At 38.0% G+C, this 19483-nt stretch overlaps 1 protein-coding gene and 1 long non-coding RNA gene across 3 annotated transcripts in view; one reads left to right on the forward strand and one right to left on the reverse strand.

Moving 5' to 3' along the window:
* The window catches only part of LOC139973059 (laminin subunit alpha-3-like), a 128150-nt gene that overhangs the window by 57200 nt on the left and 51467 nt on the right, over positions 1 to 19483 (reverse strand). The window contains exons 18-34 of one of the 2 annotated variants that reach the window (XM_071979426.1): positions 19240 to 19334; positions 18211 to 18382; positions 16364 to 16524; positions 12715 to 12826; positions 11849 to 11934; positions 10372 to 10510; positions 9670 to 9796; positions 9003 to 9151; positions 8430 to 8545; positions 7919 to 7942; positions 5514 to 5722; positions 4609 to 4739; positions 3825 to 3892; positions 3300 to 3444; positions 2509 to 2649; positions 2166 to 2318; positions 1248 to 1361 (exon numbers count right to left, since the gene is read on the reverse strand). In XM_071979426.1, coding sequence (XP_071835527.1) covers positions 1248 to 1361; positions 2166 to 2318; positions 2509 to 2649; positions 3300 to 3444; positions 3825 to 3892; positions 4609 to 4739; positions 5514 to 5722; positions 7919 to 7942; positions 8430 to 8545; positions 9003 to 9151; positions 9670 to 9796; positions 10372 to 10510; positions 11849 to 11934; positions 12715 to 12826; positions 16364 to 16524; positions 18211 to 18382; positions 19240 to 19334 — 2142 coding nt within the window. The remainder of the gene's footprint in view (positions 1 to 1247; positions 1362 to 2165; positions 2319 to 2508; positions 2650 to 3299; positions 3445 to 3824; positions 3893 to 4608; positions 4740 to 5513; positions 5723 to 7918; positions 7943 to 8429; positions 8546 to 9002; positions 9152 to 9669; positions 9797 to 10371; positions 10511 to 11848; positions 11935 to 12714; positions 12827 to 16363; positions 16525 to 18210; positions 18383 to 19239; positions 19335 to 19483) is intronic. The other variant, XM_071979427.1, reaches the window with a different exon arrangement.
* LOC139973060 (uncharacterized) lies at positions 13079 to 15834 on the forward strand. Its single transcript, XR_011795130.1, has 2 exons — positions 13079 to 14415; positions 14570 to 15834. It is a non-coding gene; the product is annotated as an uncharacterized lncRNA (long non-coding RNA).

Here is a 19483-nt window from a genome sequence, read left to right on the forward strand (position 1 = left end):
CACGAGAAGTTTTTAACTATCTTATTGAATCTTGGTACAGGGCCTTTTCCCAAAATAGATTCCATTATGTCTGTGGAACATTCGAGAAGGTTCTCTCACGTGGTATGGAAGTTTCCATAAGAAAGGGGATGGACTTCCAAACTCCCAACCAATCAGGGCAGATCAGTGCCAGCGCACTTATTTTTATATCGTTAAGTTAATACAGGATGGTCAGGTTATTGGCTGCCTACTGATTATGCGCAGTGGGATTTTTATGGAAGTAAGGTTTAAAAGAAAAAGGAGGTCAGAAATTTATCACTCCGTCAGAAAGTTTATGACTTGATCAGCAAATTTATCACTCCGTCAGCGCTCCGTGATCAGTTCGTTGCTTCGTCACCATTTCATCACTCTTTCTAATTGTTTAATTGACGGAGTCAAGTCAAGTCAAATCATTGTAATTTAGTTTTATTTGTAAAGAGAATCGACAGAGAAGAAATTATACCGAATCAATAATCAAATCCTATCTCGTCAAATTGTTTTTTCTGTGAACTCATTGTTTTCTTCCGTTCGAGACATCTCCTGAAGAAGCGTAAATACGGCATCAAGATACCCCAGTACCTTTCTATCGCGAGTCCCGATATAGTTTTACTATCGGAGGAAGCGGGCTCGTCACAATATTACAATATAGTAATGGAAAAAACAGGAGATGAACAAATATTTATTTGGAAACTTCAAGATCAGATCAGCTCTTTATCTTCACGAAGTACTGTAATGCGTACACCAACTTCACCAGAGTCATGCGGCCTGTGTCTGTTTCATAATTCAATTATTTATCACATACCCGGTAGGGTACTACTATGGCAACATATGCGTATGGAACGCTAAAAGAGTTTTTCGATAGGTACAACTTTTTTACATTACTAAATTATATGATATATCAGATTTTAGTTCAACAAAAAGTACTCTATTTTTGGCTTTCAGAACGTCTCACGAATCCACTGGGATGGACTCATGCACCACCTGGGGGTTCATGCACCCCAGTTAGGGAACCCCTGGTTAAGGGTATAGTTACATGAGTTATTAAATCCTGTCAGCATTACAGACTCACCTTTCTCTTGTTAACATTGCAAAGAATGAAATTAAACTCAACTGATTGAAAGTTACCAAGAACTAATATTAACCTTAATTTAAGCTTTCAGGTTTGTAAACTAATGTTTCAAGTGCTTTGAGCAATAGCTTCACTTTTCATAGTGTGTTAAAAAGCTTACCCCGATAACAACATCTGGTCTCCTGATTGGCTGAGCAGTCGCCCCTTGATCTCCTCTGCCCTGCTTGGGGTTGTTCATCACTCGAAATGACAGACGCCCTCCATAAGAATTCAACTGACAATGAAAAAAATAATTTGGGAAGAATAATCAATTTACAAGAGATTAAATTACTCTCTAACAGGAATCACAAACAACATTACTTCACAATAATTATTTATTTGTCTGTAACTAATTTGGACAAGAAGCCATACAGCACTTTAACTGGAATCAATTAGTTTGGTCCAGTCTCTGGGCAGTCAGAAGGGTGGCTTGCTTTGAAAAGTACAAGGTACATCTGTTGTGGAAGCTGGATTGTAACATTAAGCAACAACTATCGCTTAGAATGGGATTCAAAATGACACCAAACTATGTCAAAGTCTTTAATATGCATTTGTTGAAACAGAAACTCACCATATTATAATGTACAAGTAAATGAACAAGGGAAAAGCGACTGTCAAAATATAAACAATGCCAAGAGCAAAGACATTTAAGGCTAGATGGTGATTCAACCTGTGACCTCTCTGATACAAGCTCTACCAACTGAGCTGTCAATTAGCCCTTTGTTGGTGGCGAACCCTATACAGACATTTCTTTGCTGGGGGCGCCAGTCAAAGGCCAAGGTATCCTGCACCGTGTAACCGCGGGGATCACGCCTTGGTTACATTCTATGCAACCCAAAGATCAGCAGGGAAGGTGATCTCAAGGGAAATTCTAAATTTTTAGTGTAATTATGCAAGTTAATGAACAATGGAAAACTGACTGGGTTGGAGATGGCATTATCAGTCTTTAAATTTGTCTAAACCCTAAAACCCTATCTGTAACTATAAACCTTAAAAAAACCATGCAAAGACAATCAACACTAAATGTGTCCATGGTTACCTGATTTCCAAAAAAGTTTGATGGTGGGATCCAATAAATGGCCTCTGTCGGTTGGTCTCCTTCACCGTTCACATATACATTGACCAATCCACCACTGTACCTGATTAGAGGGTTGGCCAAGTTGGTCACCTGCCACTCCTCCCTAAATGCAATCTGAAAATTTATCAAAAAGAGGTTTTAATTTAAAACCAATCAATAACAAAGGGCTTAGAATGTTCTTCACTCGTATTGAGTTTTCATTCCAAAAAGGAGTGAAATATCAGTTACAAATTTCAAAACTGAATGGAGAATATAAATAGCTTTACACTCTTTTCATAAGTATAGCTGAAGTATTGTGACTCACCGGTTGTCTGCTTCTGGTATAACTCTTACAGTCGTCTGTGACACCGAAACAGAAGCAGGATAAACAACCCTGTTTGTTTCCCTCACTAAGGTCAAAGGTACCTATGGGACATTGGTCACACTGTTCCCCAATCACATTATCCTGAAAACCAAAGAAAAAAAGTGTGGATTAAACATGTACAAAAGAATCAAATATGAGAATATAACATGAATAATTATAATCACTAAAATCATTGTGTTTATTCTTAAATTTTTTTTGGGCTGCCTGGACATAGCAAAGGTTTTAGCCAAAAGTAACACATGATTTCACAATGGTATTAATGCAAAGTTGACCAAAGTAGAATTTTGTCAGTATGCTACCTGATTCAAATCATAGAAATAGGTTCCTTAATAGTCTAAAGAAGAGACAAGAAAGAATAAACAAAATGAATTAAAGATGAAAGTGTCGTCCTAGCCGACCACTTTTGTTTGGCAAACTGGAGGAGATTACAGCTGTATTTCTGGGCTGTTACTCTTGCAAACTTGGGAGGAATACAATCAGACTCTAGAGATGAGATACATATCTTTAAAGGTCAAATATTTAAGGGTCAGTTGACCTTCCAAGCCAATCAATTATTGTTTCTGGTGACCATATTTACTGTCCGAACAAACCTCAATTTCAGGTACAGTTTCCGTCCAATAGATGCAGGCAGGGAGAATTCCTTAAAAGAAGCACTGTAAGTATTCAAGAGATACTGTTGGTATTAAACACAAGTGTTTTTGATTTTTACACAAAGAAGAGTGAAATATTACCTTGCAGAGACACTGAGCTGTAACTTGGTCACATATTTGAGAGAGAGTTCCTGCAGATTCACAATCACATTTCAGACAGAGAGGATACTGATAGTAGCCAGGCAGACATTGGTCACAACGACGTCCACCGACATTAGGCTTACATCTGAAAACAGGGCAAAGAGGAAACTGATAGAAGATGGATCAAAATATGGGATTTTATGTGGACACAATTGTTATGCTTTTGTAAAAACTGGTAGCTTAGATGTTCAGAAAACAATAGTGCTAATCACCAGGGTAGAGTACACCAGACCACCTCACTCCCCCCTCCCCCCCCAATTTGGGTGATGCATGGAGGCTTGGAATGAGCCTCCCTTTTGTTTGAAAGTATTTTTGTGGTTCATTCTGATTGAAAGAAAGAGATGTAGAAGGAGATTATATTTAAATATGATTAAACAAGGACGTAGGACGTGTGTTTGAATTTATAACAGATTCTAGAAGCTCTCAGATCAATATCAATAAAACAACATGAAGGCCTTCACTTACCTGCACTGACCACTGACTGGGTCACACTCCTCGGATCCTAAGTTTCCTCGATCATCACAGTCACAATCCTGAGAGAGAAAACAGACAGGTTGATCACGAGGCATTGTAAAGGTGACAACTGTGGGCTACAGAAGAGTGAGTTCTGTAGACTTAACAGGGTTTATGTGTATTTCATTAGTTTTGGGTCTATGTGCCTCACTGAGCACTCAGCAAATCTGGACCACAAAAGAGTTAAGTAAATAAACAACAGCCAAGCAGAGATTTAAGAACAGGTTATTCCATCCTTTCTGCTTGAGGCTACAGAGTTGACACAATTCAACACTTACGTGAAGATTATACTTGACAATAGAACTTGTAATTGCATACAAAGACACTCCCGTCCACATCCATAGTTTAGAGAGCTAGTACTAGGAATGACAAGAGTAGAGCTTGCTCCAAGTTGACAGCCTCTTCTCCAGAGAGAACACATCTGCGTTCATCATGCTCAAACAAAGAATCCCCCCCCCCCTTCCACCACCAATCTCCATCACCTGCTCTAGAGTAAAAATTGCACTAAGTTGTTCTTTGCTGCCTGTCTCTTTCCTCCAGCCCTATTCCATATCCCCCTTACCCCTCCCACCTCTCAGATCCCCCTCCACCCCCCTCCCCCCTCCCCCTCCCACTCCACCTGCCCAATCACTGTTCCACTGAAAAGTAAGTCTTGTCAAAATATATTGAGCTGAATTTAATATTCAACTGAAAACTTAGTTCATAAAGCAAAAGAATTTGACAAAGAGTTAATTACCACACAGCCAGCTAAAGGATCATAGCCATATGTTGCTACTGCACATTGGTCACATTGATTACCCACAACATTCTGTGGGCATTCACAATCACCGGTCACTTCATTGCAAACTCCGGTAGGACAACGGCAAGCTAGAGTAAAGTAAAGAGGAAACTTCAATGCATTTAATACATACAAAGAAACACAAGTAATGCATGAGTGTCTTATGTAAGTAGGTCTCATGTAGTTATCAAACAGCTGAAATCATTAAACTTCACAACCACCAGATATACCATCATATACCCCATTAAAACAGCCTGCAGCATGATAGAGTTAATATAAGGTAAAATATTCATAAAATATTACTATAGAATGAGTTTCTGGAATGCCAGAGGGAAACAATAAGCAACGTAATGGCAAGAGAATAAAATTACATCCCAAGAGTACTTATCAAAGATGTGTTGGTACAGCCAATCAATTCACTGAACTAACTTTAAACTCAAAATGCATTGATTAAACATTTTGTGATAACTTTTTTATTTTGTGATAACAATGTCATTTTTGTGATACATTGTCATTACCGCAAAGAAGAGTACTTTAATAATTATCAGAATTTGTTATTTTTGTCAACAGGTTGAAACCAAACTAAGCTTCATCCAGGGATTGGCAGAATAATCATTTCTAGCAGATTCTCTTCTGGAGATTGACTTATTCAACCAGATGGCCCTTCCTCAATGACCATGCTATCCAAATTTCATCAAACCTAATACCAACATTTACCAGAGTGAAGTATTATAAGGATACATAAACCTCTTGATAAATGACCTACGTATTACCCTCAGATGAACTTTGACCTCAAACTAGTGAGGCCCTTTATAAGTAGCACTACAAAGAAATGTGTATTGTTGGGTTGTTCAGTAACTTACATCTACAGGCTGGGAAGTTATAATAGCCGATGGCACAGCCATCACACTGTCGACCTACGACGTTGGCACGACAGGAGCATTGTCCTCCGATTGGTTCACACTCAAACCGCCTGGAACCGGCTGGATTACAATCACAGGGAAATGCACCGTTGTTAAATTCAGTCGAGATGGAAAAGACGGCATCCTTACACAGGTCAGGTGAGCTAGCCCTGTAGGAATAAATAGAATCATAACTAATTAGTCTGTAAACAGAAATAGGTTAAACTCTTGCAATAGCAAAGCTATCTCCATGGTGATATTGGATGAGACTCTGTTTATCTTTGTTCTTTGTCAGTCTCTCCTGGAACTTGAATCCTCATGCCAACAGACTTTAAGTAGAAGAAGTCAGAAATGAGGGTTTGAATCACAAGAGATGAGAAGCTCACTGGAATTAGTATTTAACACAAACCAAGAAGTAATGCATGATCAGGAGCTGGGACAAGGACTAAGTAGGCTCAGAAGCTAGCTAGCTGTTACGACAGAACAAAGATTAGGCCTACTTGGCAGGAACCAGCCAAAACACATTATATTAAGGAAAACTAATGCAATGGAGCAGTAAACTTGAATTAATCGATGGAGGAGTGGGCCAAGGTGATGGAGGGGAAGGGGAGGGGGTGGGAAGGGATCATCATAAATTTACCAGAGAAATCATAACAGACTGTACGTAGTCCCTGCATGAACAATAGTATATTGCTATTTGGACTACAGAAACAAATTCACTGGTCTATAAAACTTGTTACTCGATTGTTGTGTGACCCACTCGATCCCAAACCACACCCTACATGAATAATAGCCAAGTCATACCATGCCTGGGCAATGATGGTTGACATACAGACAGACATTTATACTGACATATAAGATAACAAACAAAACCGCCAACACAATGCCGCATATCATAGCATGACCGAACTCCCCTAATATGAAACGAGGAACGAGGAAGGATTTAGACAAACAGATGGACAGTGTGAAAAGCAAAACGCACATCATTTAAAAATGAATGATGAACCGATAGAAAACCAACAAATGCCTTTATGTTGTTTGGAGAACAGCGAAGCAAAGGGTGTCAAAAGCACATAGTTTGAAAATGAATGGATGTATGGATGAACCGATAGAGAAACAACAAATGCTTTTATGTTGTTTTGAGAAACAGAGATGCCAATTGTGTCAAAAAGCACATAGTTTAAACATGCATGGATGAACCGATAGAAAAACAACAAATGTCTTTATGTTGTTTGGAGAAACAGGGAAGCAAAGGGTGTCAAAAGCACATAGTTTGAAAATGAAAGGATGAACCGATAGAGAAACAACAAATGCCTTTATGTTGTTTTGAGAAAGACGGAATTAGCCAAGGGTGTCAATATGAATAGAATTGGCGTAGCATAATGAGAGGCAGAATACATTAAAGGTAAAAGGTACTGTCAGGCTATGTAGGATAAACATTTCTGATCCTCCTTCAAGTTCATGAAATTCTGATCTTATTATAAAGTACTAGCAATGCACTGTTTGAAATCTCATGAACACTGCTGGATTATTACGCTTGATTACCACAGAGAGATAAACACATGTTTACTCCCCTCTCTTTGTTTGGGGTGGGGGAGGGGGAGAGTTGGGGTAAATTATCAACACTAAACTAGACAGTGCCTTTGAGAGAAGAGAAGTGCTTGCTAATAATGTTTACTGAGAGGGTGTACTTGATGGGCATGTCTGGTCACTATAAAATAATGATAAAACAAAACAATGCAATGAAAAACAAAAGAAATGGACTGACAATGAAAATAAAGCAATGAATAAATCCACCTTACAGAATCTTGTAAACTTACAAGAACAAGCATCAATGTATGAAAAATCCTTGCAGAGTATTAGAAAACATAATGATATAACAAAAAAAACACCAAACATATTGCAGCAAATGGTAAGCTTGTTTGAACTACGGATTTCTTTGCCTTATAAGCAATAACTCAAAAATTCTTGTGATTGACAATTCTGATTTTTTGTAAAAATATCCACTGTACTTATAGTTTGGACATTTTGTTTCCTGAATATAGAAGACTGATTATAGTCTGATTTTTCACATTGTTTTTGTGAACCAGTGAACTGTTAGAAACAGATCTGGATTTAAATAAAATTACATCAGTGCATGAATATACTGATAAATTTATTAAACATAACATCAGTCTTAATGACTTTCGTGCAGCTAAATGAATTATTGCTTCTTTTTTTTAAACAAAATACTGCAAATTTAAGAAACAGGAAAATGCTATAGCATGCGTAAATAAAATAGAACGAACTATAAACAAATACGTATCTGTGCAAGTCAGACATTTACTGTACAGCTGCAATTCATTTTCCTTGAGAATTTAACTCACCATCTACTTGCATTAATACCCTTGCTGAGAAGTAAAAATAGTATATATAAAATACTACACAAATGAACTAACTCTATATACCTAGGCTTGTATCCTAGAGGAAGCATGTTGATGAAGTGGGAAAAATATAAAGATATAAAACAGTTCAATAATAGATAAATGAGCAAATGGGCAACAGGAAAAGTCTCTCAGAATGTGAAGAATGAAGTACCGTTTCACTAAACCTGAAACAACCATCTGTAGCGGAAGGAAAATTTATGGAAAATTAAATTTCAACCGGATTTTATGATAGATTCTGCCTTTTAAGAACAAACTTTTAAAAGCAGTGATCACTTATATATTCTTAAAACCTAAAACAATTGTCTCACAAACTTGTGACTCCAAACTTGTGATGTGATAGGAATGAACTATGAATGAAAGTATTCTCAACAAAGATTTATCTAATGTCTAAATTCCCCATATCCGGGAAATCTTTGTTTCAGAAGTTGAAGCAAGTCGGTGAAAAACTTACGTAATGAAGAAATTATCACTTCCGCAGAAAGTGATGAATTCACCAGCTCTATCTAATGGAATCTCGTTGAGTATGTCACCTGTGTACTGATCCGCGGGAATAGCCAGTATATAGTCCTAGAGGAACATAAAAAATGATATATTTCAATTTCAAAAATAAATCAGATTATGATGTAACTAGGAAAGCAAACACTAATATGTGTGCCATTACATCTTGAACTAAAAAATGTTTAATTCCAATACTGGTTTGATCTTACCAGTTGATATGTAGAACATGTCTTTTCTATGGGATCTATCCAACATATATTAGATTCTAAAATATTTGAAAGAAATTTTTAACTCTTAAAAAGGAAATAAAACCAGTTGTTACTATGGTATCTCTATGACATCATATAGAGCTTCTTGCCCAATCTCTATATCTATAAATTAATTTTTCATATCACAGACTTCTTTGTCACACAGTAACAACAACCCCTTAGACAGACTGAGGAACAAATAACATACCAGTTGCTTCAAAATAATGAGCACGTGTTAATAAATTTGATTGATGCATATCATAACTGAATCAACTCACTATCCACAGGGTGTGGTTTCCCCTTCCTGGGATGGAGACCTCTATTGACTGTCCGAGGCCGGTCAAGTCAATTTCATTGCTCCCATCTGGTAATGTAACAACCACTCTACACCCAGAGATGTGTGGACAATAACCAGCATTGAAAATTCCTGAAGACCAAAATATGAAGAAATATAGTTAAGCAATCCCTACGAGGGTCATCCACAGATTCTTTAACCCACCCTCCCACCTCCTCCCACCTCCTCCCACTATAACATATTCTTGAGTCCTTCCTCTAATCTATCCTTTTTCTATCTGGCAACGACAACCAGCCCCAACCTCCCCCCCCCCCCCCCGGCTTAGTGATTTACATTCAATAAGTCTATTGACTTCATACAATGCTACCATCCTCTACTTTACCAAGTAGGCATGCATGCATTACCTCGCTAGACTGTAGGACTTATCCCATTCAACATGTTGTCATAGTTTGTTCTCTGTATGACTAATATGACTAATATATCCTTTGAATTCCACACAATCCCACCCCTCCTCTCCCCCTACTCTCCCCCACCCCTTCACCTAGACAGGCACCATCCCTCAACAGCTTGCTGGATCTCTGAAGTGTCAGTATAAGAATAATAGGAACTGACCTTCTTAATTTTATTTAATTGTTAAAGCCATATCTCACCTTCACTGTCAAACTCTCCCAGAATTCTGAAGTTGACATCAAAACCTGAATTCTCTGGCTGGTAGTAATGCACAACAAAGACATATTCACCGGGAGGAAGAAGGTGAATCTCCACGTACACGTTAGTCTGAGAGAAAACAAAACACAATCACAAGAATTATAAGTAATAATATATATATATATATATATATATATATATATATATATATATGGAAGCTTCCTTGTATTGTATGTATTGTAGACCCTCCTGCAAGCAGGAACTCGCGAAGAAGCCATCATTGGCTTATCAAAGCCGCAAGCTGACCGAAGTCAGTCTCTTAGATTCATATTTAACGTATATGATCATCAATTGTCAATAATCAACAAATCTGTAACTGGACGACATACATTAATCTTGGAGTGACTCAAACTCGGGACCTTATGATTGAAAGGCACCGGCGTTAACCACTGAGCTAACACTCCCTTGTGGAAGGCACCTGAGATGAACACAACCGGCTCCCTTGCAATCGAGAATATTGCACTGGATTCTCTTTTTCCAAGAAATTTTCATAATTAAGAGTTTTTGCTTAATATTTAAGATTAATTCTTACTGTCTCCTTTCTTAGTTAGACTATGTGATAAAGCTTATCACTTCTTAAATAAGAATGAAACATCAGCTGTGGAGGATGCTCATTAAAAGCTCAGAAGACGATATTGACTCACTATTCCATCAGTCGTTGAGATGTACCTCACTGTCGTTGTCGGTATAAACATGTTTGGCGGTTTGGGATCTTGCCCGGTAGGATCGACGAAATCTATCATAGTCGAGTCTGGTGGTATGGGATGGTTGGACCCCAGACATCTAAGAAAATGAAAATTTGATCAAATAAATCATAAATTTTCAACCCCAGTAGAACGTTTGAGAAATTAGTGGAAACCATAGCAACAGATTTCATATATTGTCAATGGTGAGACAAATCAGTTTGTTACAAACATGTCATCTAGAAGCCTAACGCTAGCCTACACTTATTGCTTTTGCTTATCTCGGCCTCATCGTCCTTTTGTCTGGACTGGTATCATTATTAAATTATTGTCGTAATCGTGGCATCATAATATGCCCTTTCTTGATAATCCCCTAAAGATGCATTTTACAAGACACGACGAAATCGTCAGCTATATTTTTTTTGCCGACTTGTCGTGTACGATTTTGTCGGTACGTGTGGATGGGTTCTCCTCTTGTCGTGAGGAATTATCGTTCACAACAAAGTCATCCACAATTTCTTTTAAAATTGCACCTGACTTGATCGCAGCGTGTGAATGAAATCGTGCTCAACATCTGTCTCGCACTACAAGATTTTGAGTTGTCGTGCAAAGTTGAAAGTTGAACAATGGAACAACTTTCTAACTGTGCATGATAAATCGTGAGCTACTCAAGACAACTCATTTGCACGCTGCGATTCTGGGCGACTTGTAATATGCTCTACTTCGTGCATCAAGTTGCTCACAATTCAACTTCTGCGTAAAGTCCATTCCACACGACACAATTTTTTCGAGCACGACCGTCGTGCACAACAAATCGTGAGGAAAATCGTGTCGTGTAAATGCGCCTTCAGATGTACAACATTCCAAGATTACCAAAGCAAATGTTGCCGTAGCATCGTCATTTAACAATAAACTTTTTCTTCACAGGCACTGGCTGCAAGATGCTGCAGCAAGTCAATTTTAAACAATAGAGTTTTATCTCTGCACACCAGCTGTGTCTATTTTATGAAACTGTAGAGCAAAAAAGATTACATCCTATGCAGCCTTGCTGCAAGATACTGCAGCCTCCTTGCTGCCATACTTTTGATATAGGGACTTAGTTACTGAATTTGAGAATTCTCACCACTGAAGCTGGAAATTTCAGTCTAGGGCAAGGGTAGGAGCCTACTCAATTCCTAGGAGGGACAGAGAGAAACATTGTTTGGAGGAAACGGCCAGAGAATCTCTATACCTATACTGAACAATGTGTAGGGTAGTCTGGTAGGATTCTTAAGCCAAAGGCCGTAGGAGCCACATACCCAGCTCGTGGAAGACTTATTTAACAAGTCATAGTGCAACCTTTCTGTGGGCCACATTTGGCCCGCAGGTCACCTCTTGACCACCCTTTCTGTAGGTCATGTGACAATATCAACTATTACTGTTGAATTCTAATACTCACTCTCCGGAAGCGGTCCGTACACATTCAAGAGAAGGAGTGATGAAGTCATAATGAAAGTTATCAACTGGGATAGCAATCACAGAACTCTGAAAAAGAAAAGTATGTTCTCAAAAGATATGTAAAGGTGACAAAAATGTTACATCCTCATTATTTTGTTCTACTATGATGGTTTAATGCTCTAACATTACTCCAACCCCTCCCTTAATCCTCCTCCTTACCCCTCCAATCTACCTCAACCATACACATCTTCCCACAGCCACTGTCTTCTTAACCCCCTACCTTCATTTTGCTCTAGTCCTTGTCTTATTTATTTTATTTTAACTTTTCTATTCTCTGCTCTCCTACATTCTGTGTTACCTCTTGTAACATGCTCATGAAAACAATAGTACAAGTGCTTTGTGTGTTTATTCTTCCCTTCATGTTGCATTTAATGTTACGTTTTGTGGACATTAATTGCTATAATTCAACCAGCCTGCATAAACTATACTTCATGCTCCAGACCCTATCCACAAATCACACATTGAATTACGATTATTCATGATTAATATATGATTTTTCATGATTATTATATAATTATTCATGATTATTATATGATTATTCATGATTATTATATGAATATTCAATATTATTATATGATAACCAGCCAGTTGGGACAATTTCCTAATGCTATTACCTCTCTAAACTGTACTCAAAACTCATGCTCTCAAAGCACTGGTATTGACAGTACAAACAGTTCCTAACCTTGATCTGATAGAAACATGATATTCATACTGCTCGTACTGACAATATGAGTGCTCTGCAGCGGGCCATGACACTACAGTCTAGAAAAAATTGTCCCAACTGGGTGTGATAATCTTTCAACTCACCACAGCCAGGAAGAATGGATCTCCAAGCTGTTCCAACACAACAGAGATCTGGTTATTTTCTATGTTAAAGATTTCTAGATCTCCTCTGGGACTTACGACTACTGAGCGACAACTATCAAAAGAAAAGAAAAAGAAAACAGAATTATATGACAGCAGCCCTCTCCAAAGAACAGAGGATGAACTTCATTTGAGAATCTCTTCTGTATTTAACGTTACCTTTAAGACAGAGAAATTGCATCAGATCTGGTTGACTTCATTCAACATTGTTTAAGACTCAGTCATTACACATTATAGAATATGTTTCACATCAAAGTAATTGTAAATGTGTCTTTTCTTCTTTAGTTTGAGATATATTTGAGATAAATCATCAAACCAGAATGAAAACATTTCATGGTTCCTTGCTGCTGTTCATTAGTTCCATTCATAGGGAAATTTCTAACAAAGCCCTAATACAACAACAGTAATTTATGCTCACAAACTTTTGTTGCCAAAGTAATGCTAAGCCCTGATATCAATTGCAACACACATCAGTGTGTGAAGACTATCTACCATTATCATCATACCAAGTTTGACGAAATTCCCATTAGTAATAGTAGCCAAGTAATTGCAATTTGGAGTATTTCACGTTGGACCCCATGACCTCATTAATATTCATGATATGAGCACCAAAATCAACAGGGTTAATCTACTTACTATTGGCCACCCACTCACCAAGTATGGTAATGATTGGTCATTCCCTTGTTGAGTTATTGTGCATACAAACTTTTCATAACGAAATAATGCTAGGCCCCCCCCCCTTATAAACATGCATGATATCAATTGCAACACACATCAGTGTGTGGAGACTATCTACCAATATCATCATACCAAGTTTGACGAAATTCCAATAAATAGTAGCCAAGTTATTGCAACTTGGGAGTTTTTCACGTTTGACCCGTGACCTCATTAATATTTTTTAACTTTGACCTCGTATAACTTCGCACACGAAGGTCACACGGGGGTCAACCTATTGACATTTATGATCAGAAGGTACCTTTGACATTTTTGGTGACCTCGGATCACATGACCGTTAAGTTTGAAAATATTCCCCTATACCATTTGCAACTTGTCCCAAAATATCAACCGTGTCACACCTTGGAACTGAGAGTTATTGCATTAAATGTCTGAAAATTAACTTTGACCTCGTATAACTCCGCACACAAAGGTCACACGGGGGTCAACCCATTGACATTTATGATCAGAAGGTACCTTTGACATCTGAAAATAGCATCGAAACTGTAAAAATCCCCAAAACATGAAAAGGTCACCAGAGGTCAAATTGAGGTCAAGGGTCACCCAGATGCGGGTCGACAATTGGATTAAATTGAAGCAACTCCCAACCCTAACGGACAATTCGTTCTCAAGTTATCGCAAAAATACTAGTTTTTTATCATTAATTGACCTTTGGTGACCTCGGATCACATGACCGTTAAGTTTGAGAATATTCCCCTATACCATTTGCAACTTGTCCCAAAATATCAACCGTGTCACACCTTGGAACTGAGAGTTATTGCATTAAATGTCTGAAAATTAACTTTGACCTCGTATAACTCCGCACACGAAGGTCACACGGGGGTGAACCCATTGACATTTATGATCAGAAGGTACCTTTGACATCTGAAAATAGCATCGAAACTGTAAAAATCCCCAAAACATGAAAAGGTCACCAGAGGTCAAATTGAGGTCAAGGGTCACCCAGATGGGGGTCGACAATTGGATTAAATTGAAGCAACTCCCAACCCTAACGGACAATTCATTCTCAAGTTATCGCAAAAATACTAGTTTTTTATCATTAATTGACCTTTGGTGACCTCAGATCACATGACCGTTAAATTTGAAAATATTCCCCTATACCATTTGCAACTTGTCCCTAAATATCAACCGTGTCACACCTTGGAACTGGGAATTATTGCACTAAATGTCTGAAAATTTACTTTGACCTCATATAACTTCACACACAAAGGTCACCTGGGGTAAACCTATTGACATTTTTGATTGTTGAGACGTGAATATAGCATCAAAACTGTAAGAATTCAAACATTTTTTTCTTTGCCCATTTTCTCACCGAAAATACTAGTTTTTTAACATTAATTGACCTTTGATGACCTCGGATCACATGACCGTTAAGTTTGAAAATATTTCTCTATACCATTTGCAACTTGTCCCAAAATATCAACCTTGTTACACCTTGGCCCTGGGAGTTATTGCATTAAATGTCTGAAAATTAACTTTGACCTTGTATAACTTTACACACAAAGGTCACCCGGGTGTCAACCCATTGACATTTTTGATTGGAAGGTACCTTTGATATCCAAATCTAGCATCAAAACCAAACATTTTCTTTTTCGCCCGTTTTCTCCCAAACTAAGCACATTTTTTCTAATGTGACCTTTGACCTTTTGACCTTGGTTTCAAATGTAGTTTGATCTGCTGATTCCAAAAATCAACACGATAAGTCTGTACAGCCATCCTAACTCTGACCGAAAACTTTGACCCCATATAAGTTCGCACACAAAGGTCACACGGGGGTCAACCTATCGATATTTATGATCGGAAGGTACCTTTGACATCTGAAAATAGCATCGAAACTGTAAAAATCCCCAAAACATGAAAAGGTCACCAGAGGTCAAATTGAGGTCAAGGGTCACCCAGATGTGGGTCGACAATTGGATTACACTGAAGCAACTCCCAACCCTAACGGACAATTCGTTCTCAAGTTATCACAAAAATACTAGTTTTTTAACATTAATTGACCTTTGGTGACCTCAGATCACATGACCGTTAAGTTTCAAAATATTGCCCTAACCAGTTCACAACTTGTCCCAAAATATCAACCTTGTCGCACATTGGCACTGGGAGTTATTGCAGTTTTAGTATTTTGGGTTTTTGGACCATAACTGACCTTTGGTGACCTTTGTGGGCACCAAAAACAATAGGGTTCATCTACTCACTATGGGCCACCCACCCACCAAGTTTGATCATCATCAGTCAATCCCTTGTTGAGTTATCGTGCATACAAGCTTAAGCGTCACACACACACACACACACACACACACACACACACACACACACACACGCCAACCTGAATACATAGGTTCCTTTGCTTTCAGCAAGGAACCAAAAAAGTAGAAACAAGAGGGTTCAAACAGACTTGTTTTGAAACCAAGGATATGTTTCAAATTGTCTCATAATCAATATTCAATCTAGGCACGACAGGCTCCTAATGCAGTTTTATACAAAGGCAGTAAGAGATAAATGACTTCATGTGGTTCTCACCTTATATCAGTCACCTACGATCACTAAACAGTGGACCAGATCAACCAGGCAACAAATTCTGAGATAATTGATTGATTGATTGCCAAACTTTATATCTTTCATCCTAACCCAATGTAACACTAGAAAATACTCAACTCAAATTTGTGATTTTCATACGAAGTGAAACTGCCTAAAATTTAACAATTTGCCTGCTTATACTTGCTTAATACAAAGCAGAAATATTTGAAATATACAAAAACAACAGCAAAATCTTACGTAACTAATTTGAATACTAACAAACTTAATCTATGATGACAAAGAAAATGCCACTTGAATGTTTGTATGTTATACTTACAGATATGAACAGTTGTAAAAGTTGACTATTCCTTGCATACGATTCTGGCCATCAGTTACAGTGATGGTTCCCATCTGTTGACCAGGACCGCCTCCGTAATACTCGACAACAAATATGTAATCTCCTGGATTATCTATCTCCATTGTTAGATGAATGTTATTCTATAATCAAAACGCATGTAATGAAGAAGTCAGTCGATAATTGCCTGTCATTACAATATCATGTTCATTTAGTAACAGTAACATCTGGAAATCTATAAATCAACAACATGTCATAAACAAATATTCTTTGAATGACTGAACAAGAGCAGCCCTTGGTCCTGGACTGTTGTTAGGGTCTAGGAAGAACTTTATGGTTTAATTTACAGTACTGAGATTAAGTTTGGTGATGTTTTTCTTCTTTGGAATTAACCTATCTGGTTTAATTAAGGGATATAGGATTATCCTACCTGGTTAGCTGAGGGAACTGGGATATTCCTAGAGCTGGGATAAACTTTACCTGGATTAGTTATGGGAAACTGGGATTAACCTATCTGGTTTAATTAAGGGATATAGGATTATCCTACCTGGTTAGCTGAGGGAACTGGGATATTCCTAGAGCTGGGATAAACTTTACCTGGATTAGTTATGGGAAACTGGGATTTACCTATCTAGTGTAATTAAGGGGTATAGGATTATCCTACCTGGTTAGCTGAGGGAACTGGGATATTCCTAGAGCTGGGATAAACTTTACCTGGATTAGTTATGGGAAACTGGGATTAACCTATCTGGTTTAATTAAGGGATATAGGATTATCCTACCTGGTTAGCTGAGGGAACTGGGATATTCCTAGAGCTGGGATAAACTTTACCTGGATTAGTTATGGGAAACTGGGATTTACCTATCTAGTGTAATTAAGGGGTATAGGATTATCCTACCTGGTTAGCTGAGGGAACTGGGATATTCCTAGAGCTGGGATAAACTTTACCTGGATTAGTTATGGGAAACTGGGATTAACCTATCTGGTTTAATTAAGGGATATAGGATTATCCTACCTGGTTAGCTGAGGGAACTGGGATATTCCTAGAGCTGGGATAAACTTTACCTGGATTAGTTATGGGAAACTGGGATTTACCTATCTAGTGTAATTAAGGGGTATAGGATTATCCTACCTGGTTAGCTGAGGGAACTGGGATATTCCTAGAGCTGGGATAAACTTTACCTGGATTAGTTATGGGAAACTGGGATTAACCTATCTGGTTTAATTAAGGGATATAGGATTATCCTACCTGGTTAGCTGAGGGAACTGGGATATTCCTAGAGCTGGGATAAACTTTACCTGGATTAGTTAAATGGGAAACTGGGATTAACCTATCTGGTTTAATTAAGGGATATAGGATTACCCTACCTGGTTAGCTGAGGGAACTGGGATATTCCTAGAGCTGGGATAAACTTTACCTGGATTAGTTAAATGGGAAACTGTGATTAACCTATCTGGTTTAATTAAGGGATATAGGATTATCCTACCTGGTTAGCTGAGGGAACTGGGATATTCCTAGAGCTGGGATAAACTTTACCTGGATTAGTTAAATGGGAAACTGGGATTAACCTATCTGGTTTAATTAAGGGATATAGGACTATCCTACCTGGTTCAGCTGAGATATTCCTAATGGGATCAGCCGATAGAGTTGAGATTAACTAACCTAAATTAGTTATGGGAAACTGGGATTAACCTATCTAGTTTAATTAAGGGGTATAGGATTATCCTATCTGATTTAGCTGAGGGAACTGGGATATTCCTACCGGGATCAGTCAATAGAGCTGAGATTAACTTACCTAGATTAGTTAAGGAAACTTGAATCAACTTACCTGGTCTTCATCGAGGTGTGCCAAGTCAATAACATCAAGCTCATCACGGATGAATTCATCAGCAAATGGTGTTACTCTGATATACTGTCCAGTGTTGATATCGTAGTATAAGCCATCCACACCCCTCGCATTGGGGTATTTGTCATAGGATGGAAAAACATAGTAGTTACATCTATACAGAAATACAAAGTAAACCATTATTAGTAGAATCTATCGACACCCCTCGCATTAGGGTATTTGTCATAGGATGGGAATACATAGTAGTTACATCTATAGAGAAATACAAAGTAAACCATTATTAGTGGAATCCATCAACACCCCTCGCATTAGGGTATTTGTCATAGGATGGGAATACATAGTAGTTACATCTATATAGAAATACAAAGTAAACAATTATAAGGAGAAGAGAACCACTGAGACAGATGGAAAAAATTCCACATTTTATCTTTAAATGAACCAAGTGTTCTAGGCGCAACTGGCTCTTTATAGATTTAGTCGGCAGTTTTATGTACCAAGTGTTGGAAGACCTACCATCTGTCTTTGCAGACTATAACATAGACTTGTTCGATCACCATGGCACTATGAGTAACATTTTCACAACCAGACAAATATCATCTATGACAACAAACTGTATTTAATTGTTCCTAAACCACGCTTGAAGACCTATGGTTACAGAAGCTTCGAATACTCTGGCTCTTATCTCTGGAACAAGTTACCAGATCACATTCGAACATGCTCTAAACTTTCTACACTCGAAAGTCTACTTTAGAACCCATCTTTTCACTTGTTCTTTTGTAAATTAATCTGCTTTCTTTGTAAAACGCCTTGAGCAGTGACTTTTGTCTACTGATTTGGCGCTATATAAGTCTCATTTATTATTATTAACATAAACCAGAACTGATATACCCTAAGACAACCAAACACAACCCTCGCCTAATATCGTCATCACTCATCAGCTTCGACAACATGTATTTTTCACAACACTTTTTGGAAGACCTAATCTTTCTTTTTTCCTGATGTCAAGCTCACCTTTCTTGTTCAGCGTTCGGGATACAAGGATCGGCCACACTTTGTATAAGAACAGTTGCTTCATAAAATGCAGATGGCAACAGTACCAGGTAGTCCTGTAAATACAATCAAATTGACTTTTTGAGTGGTTTGCATGTGAAAATTTGCCAAACTGAATCAAACTGTAGTTTTCTTTTCGTACAATTGGTGACATTTCAACCGCAAGCTGATGAAACGAGATAAGCAGCATTGTACGAATACACAA

This window comes from Apostichopus japonicus, chromosome 9, assembly GCF_037975245.1.
Source record: "Apostichopus japonicus isolate 1M-3 chromosome 9, ASM3797524v1, whole genome shotgun sequence".
NCBI lineage: Eukaryota > Metazoa > Echinodermata > Holothuroidea > Aspidochirotida > Stichopodidae > Apostichopus > Apostichopus japonicus.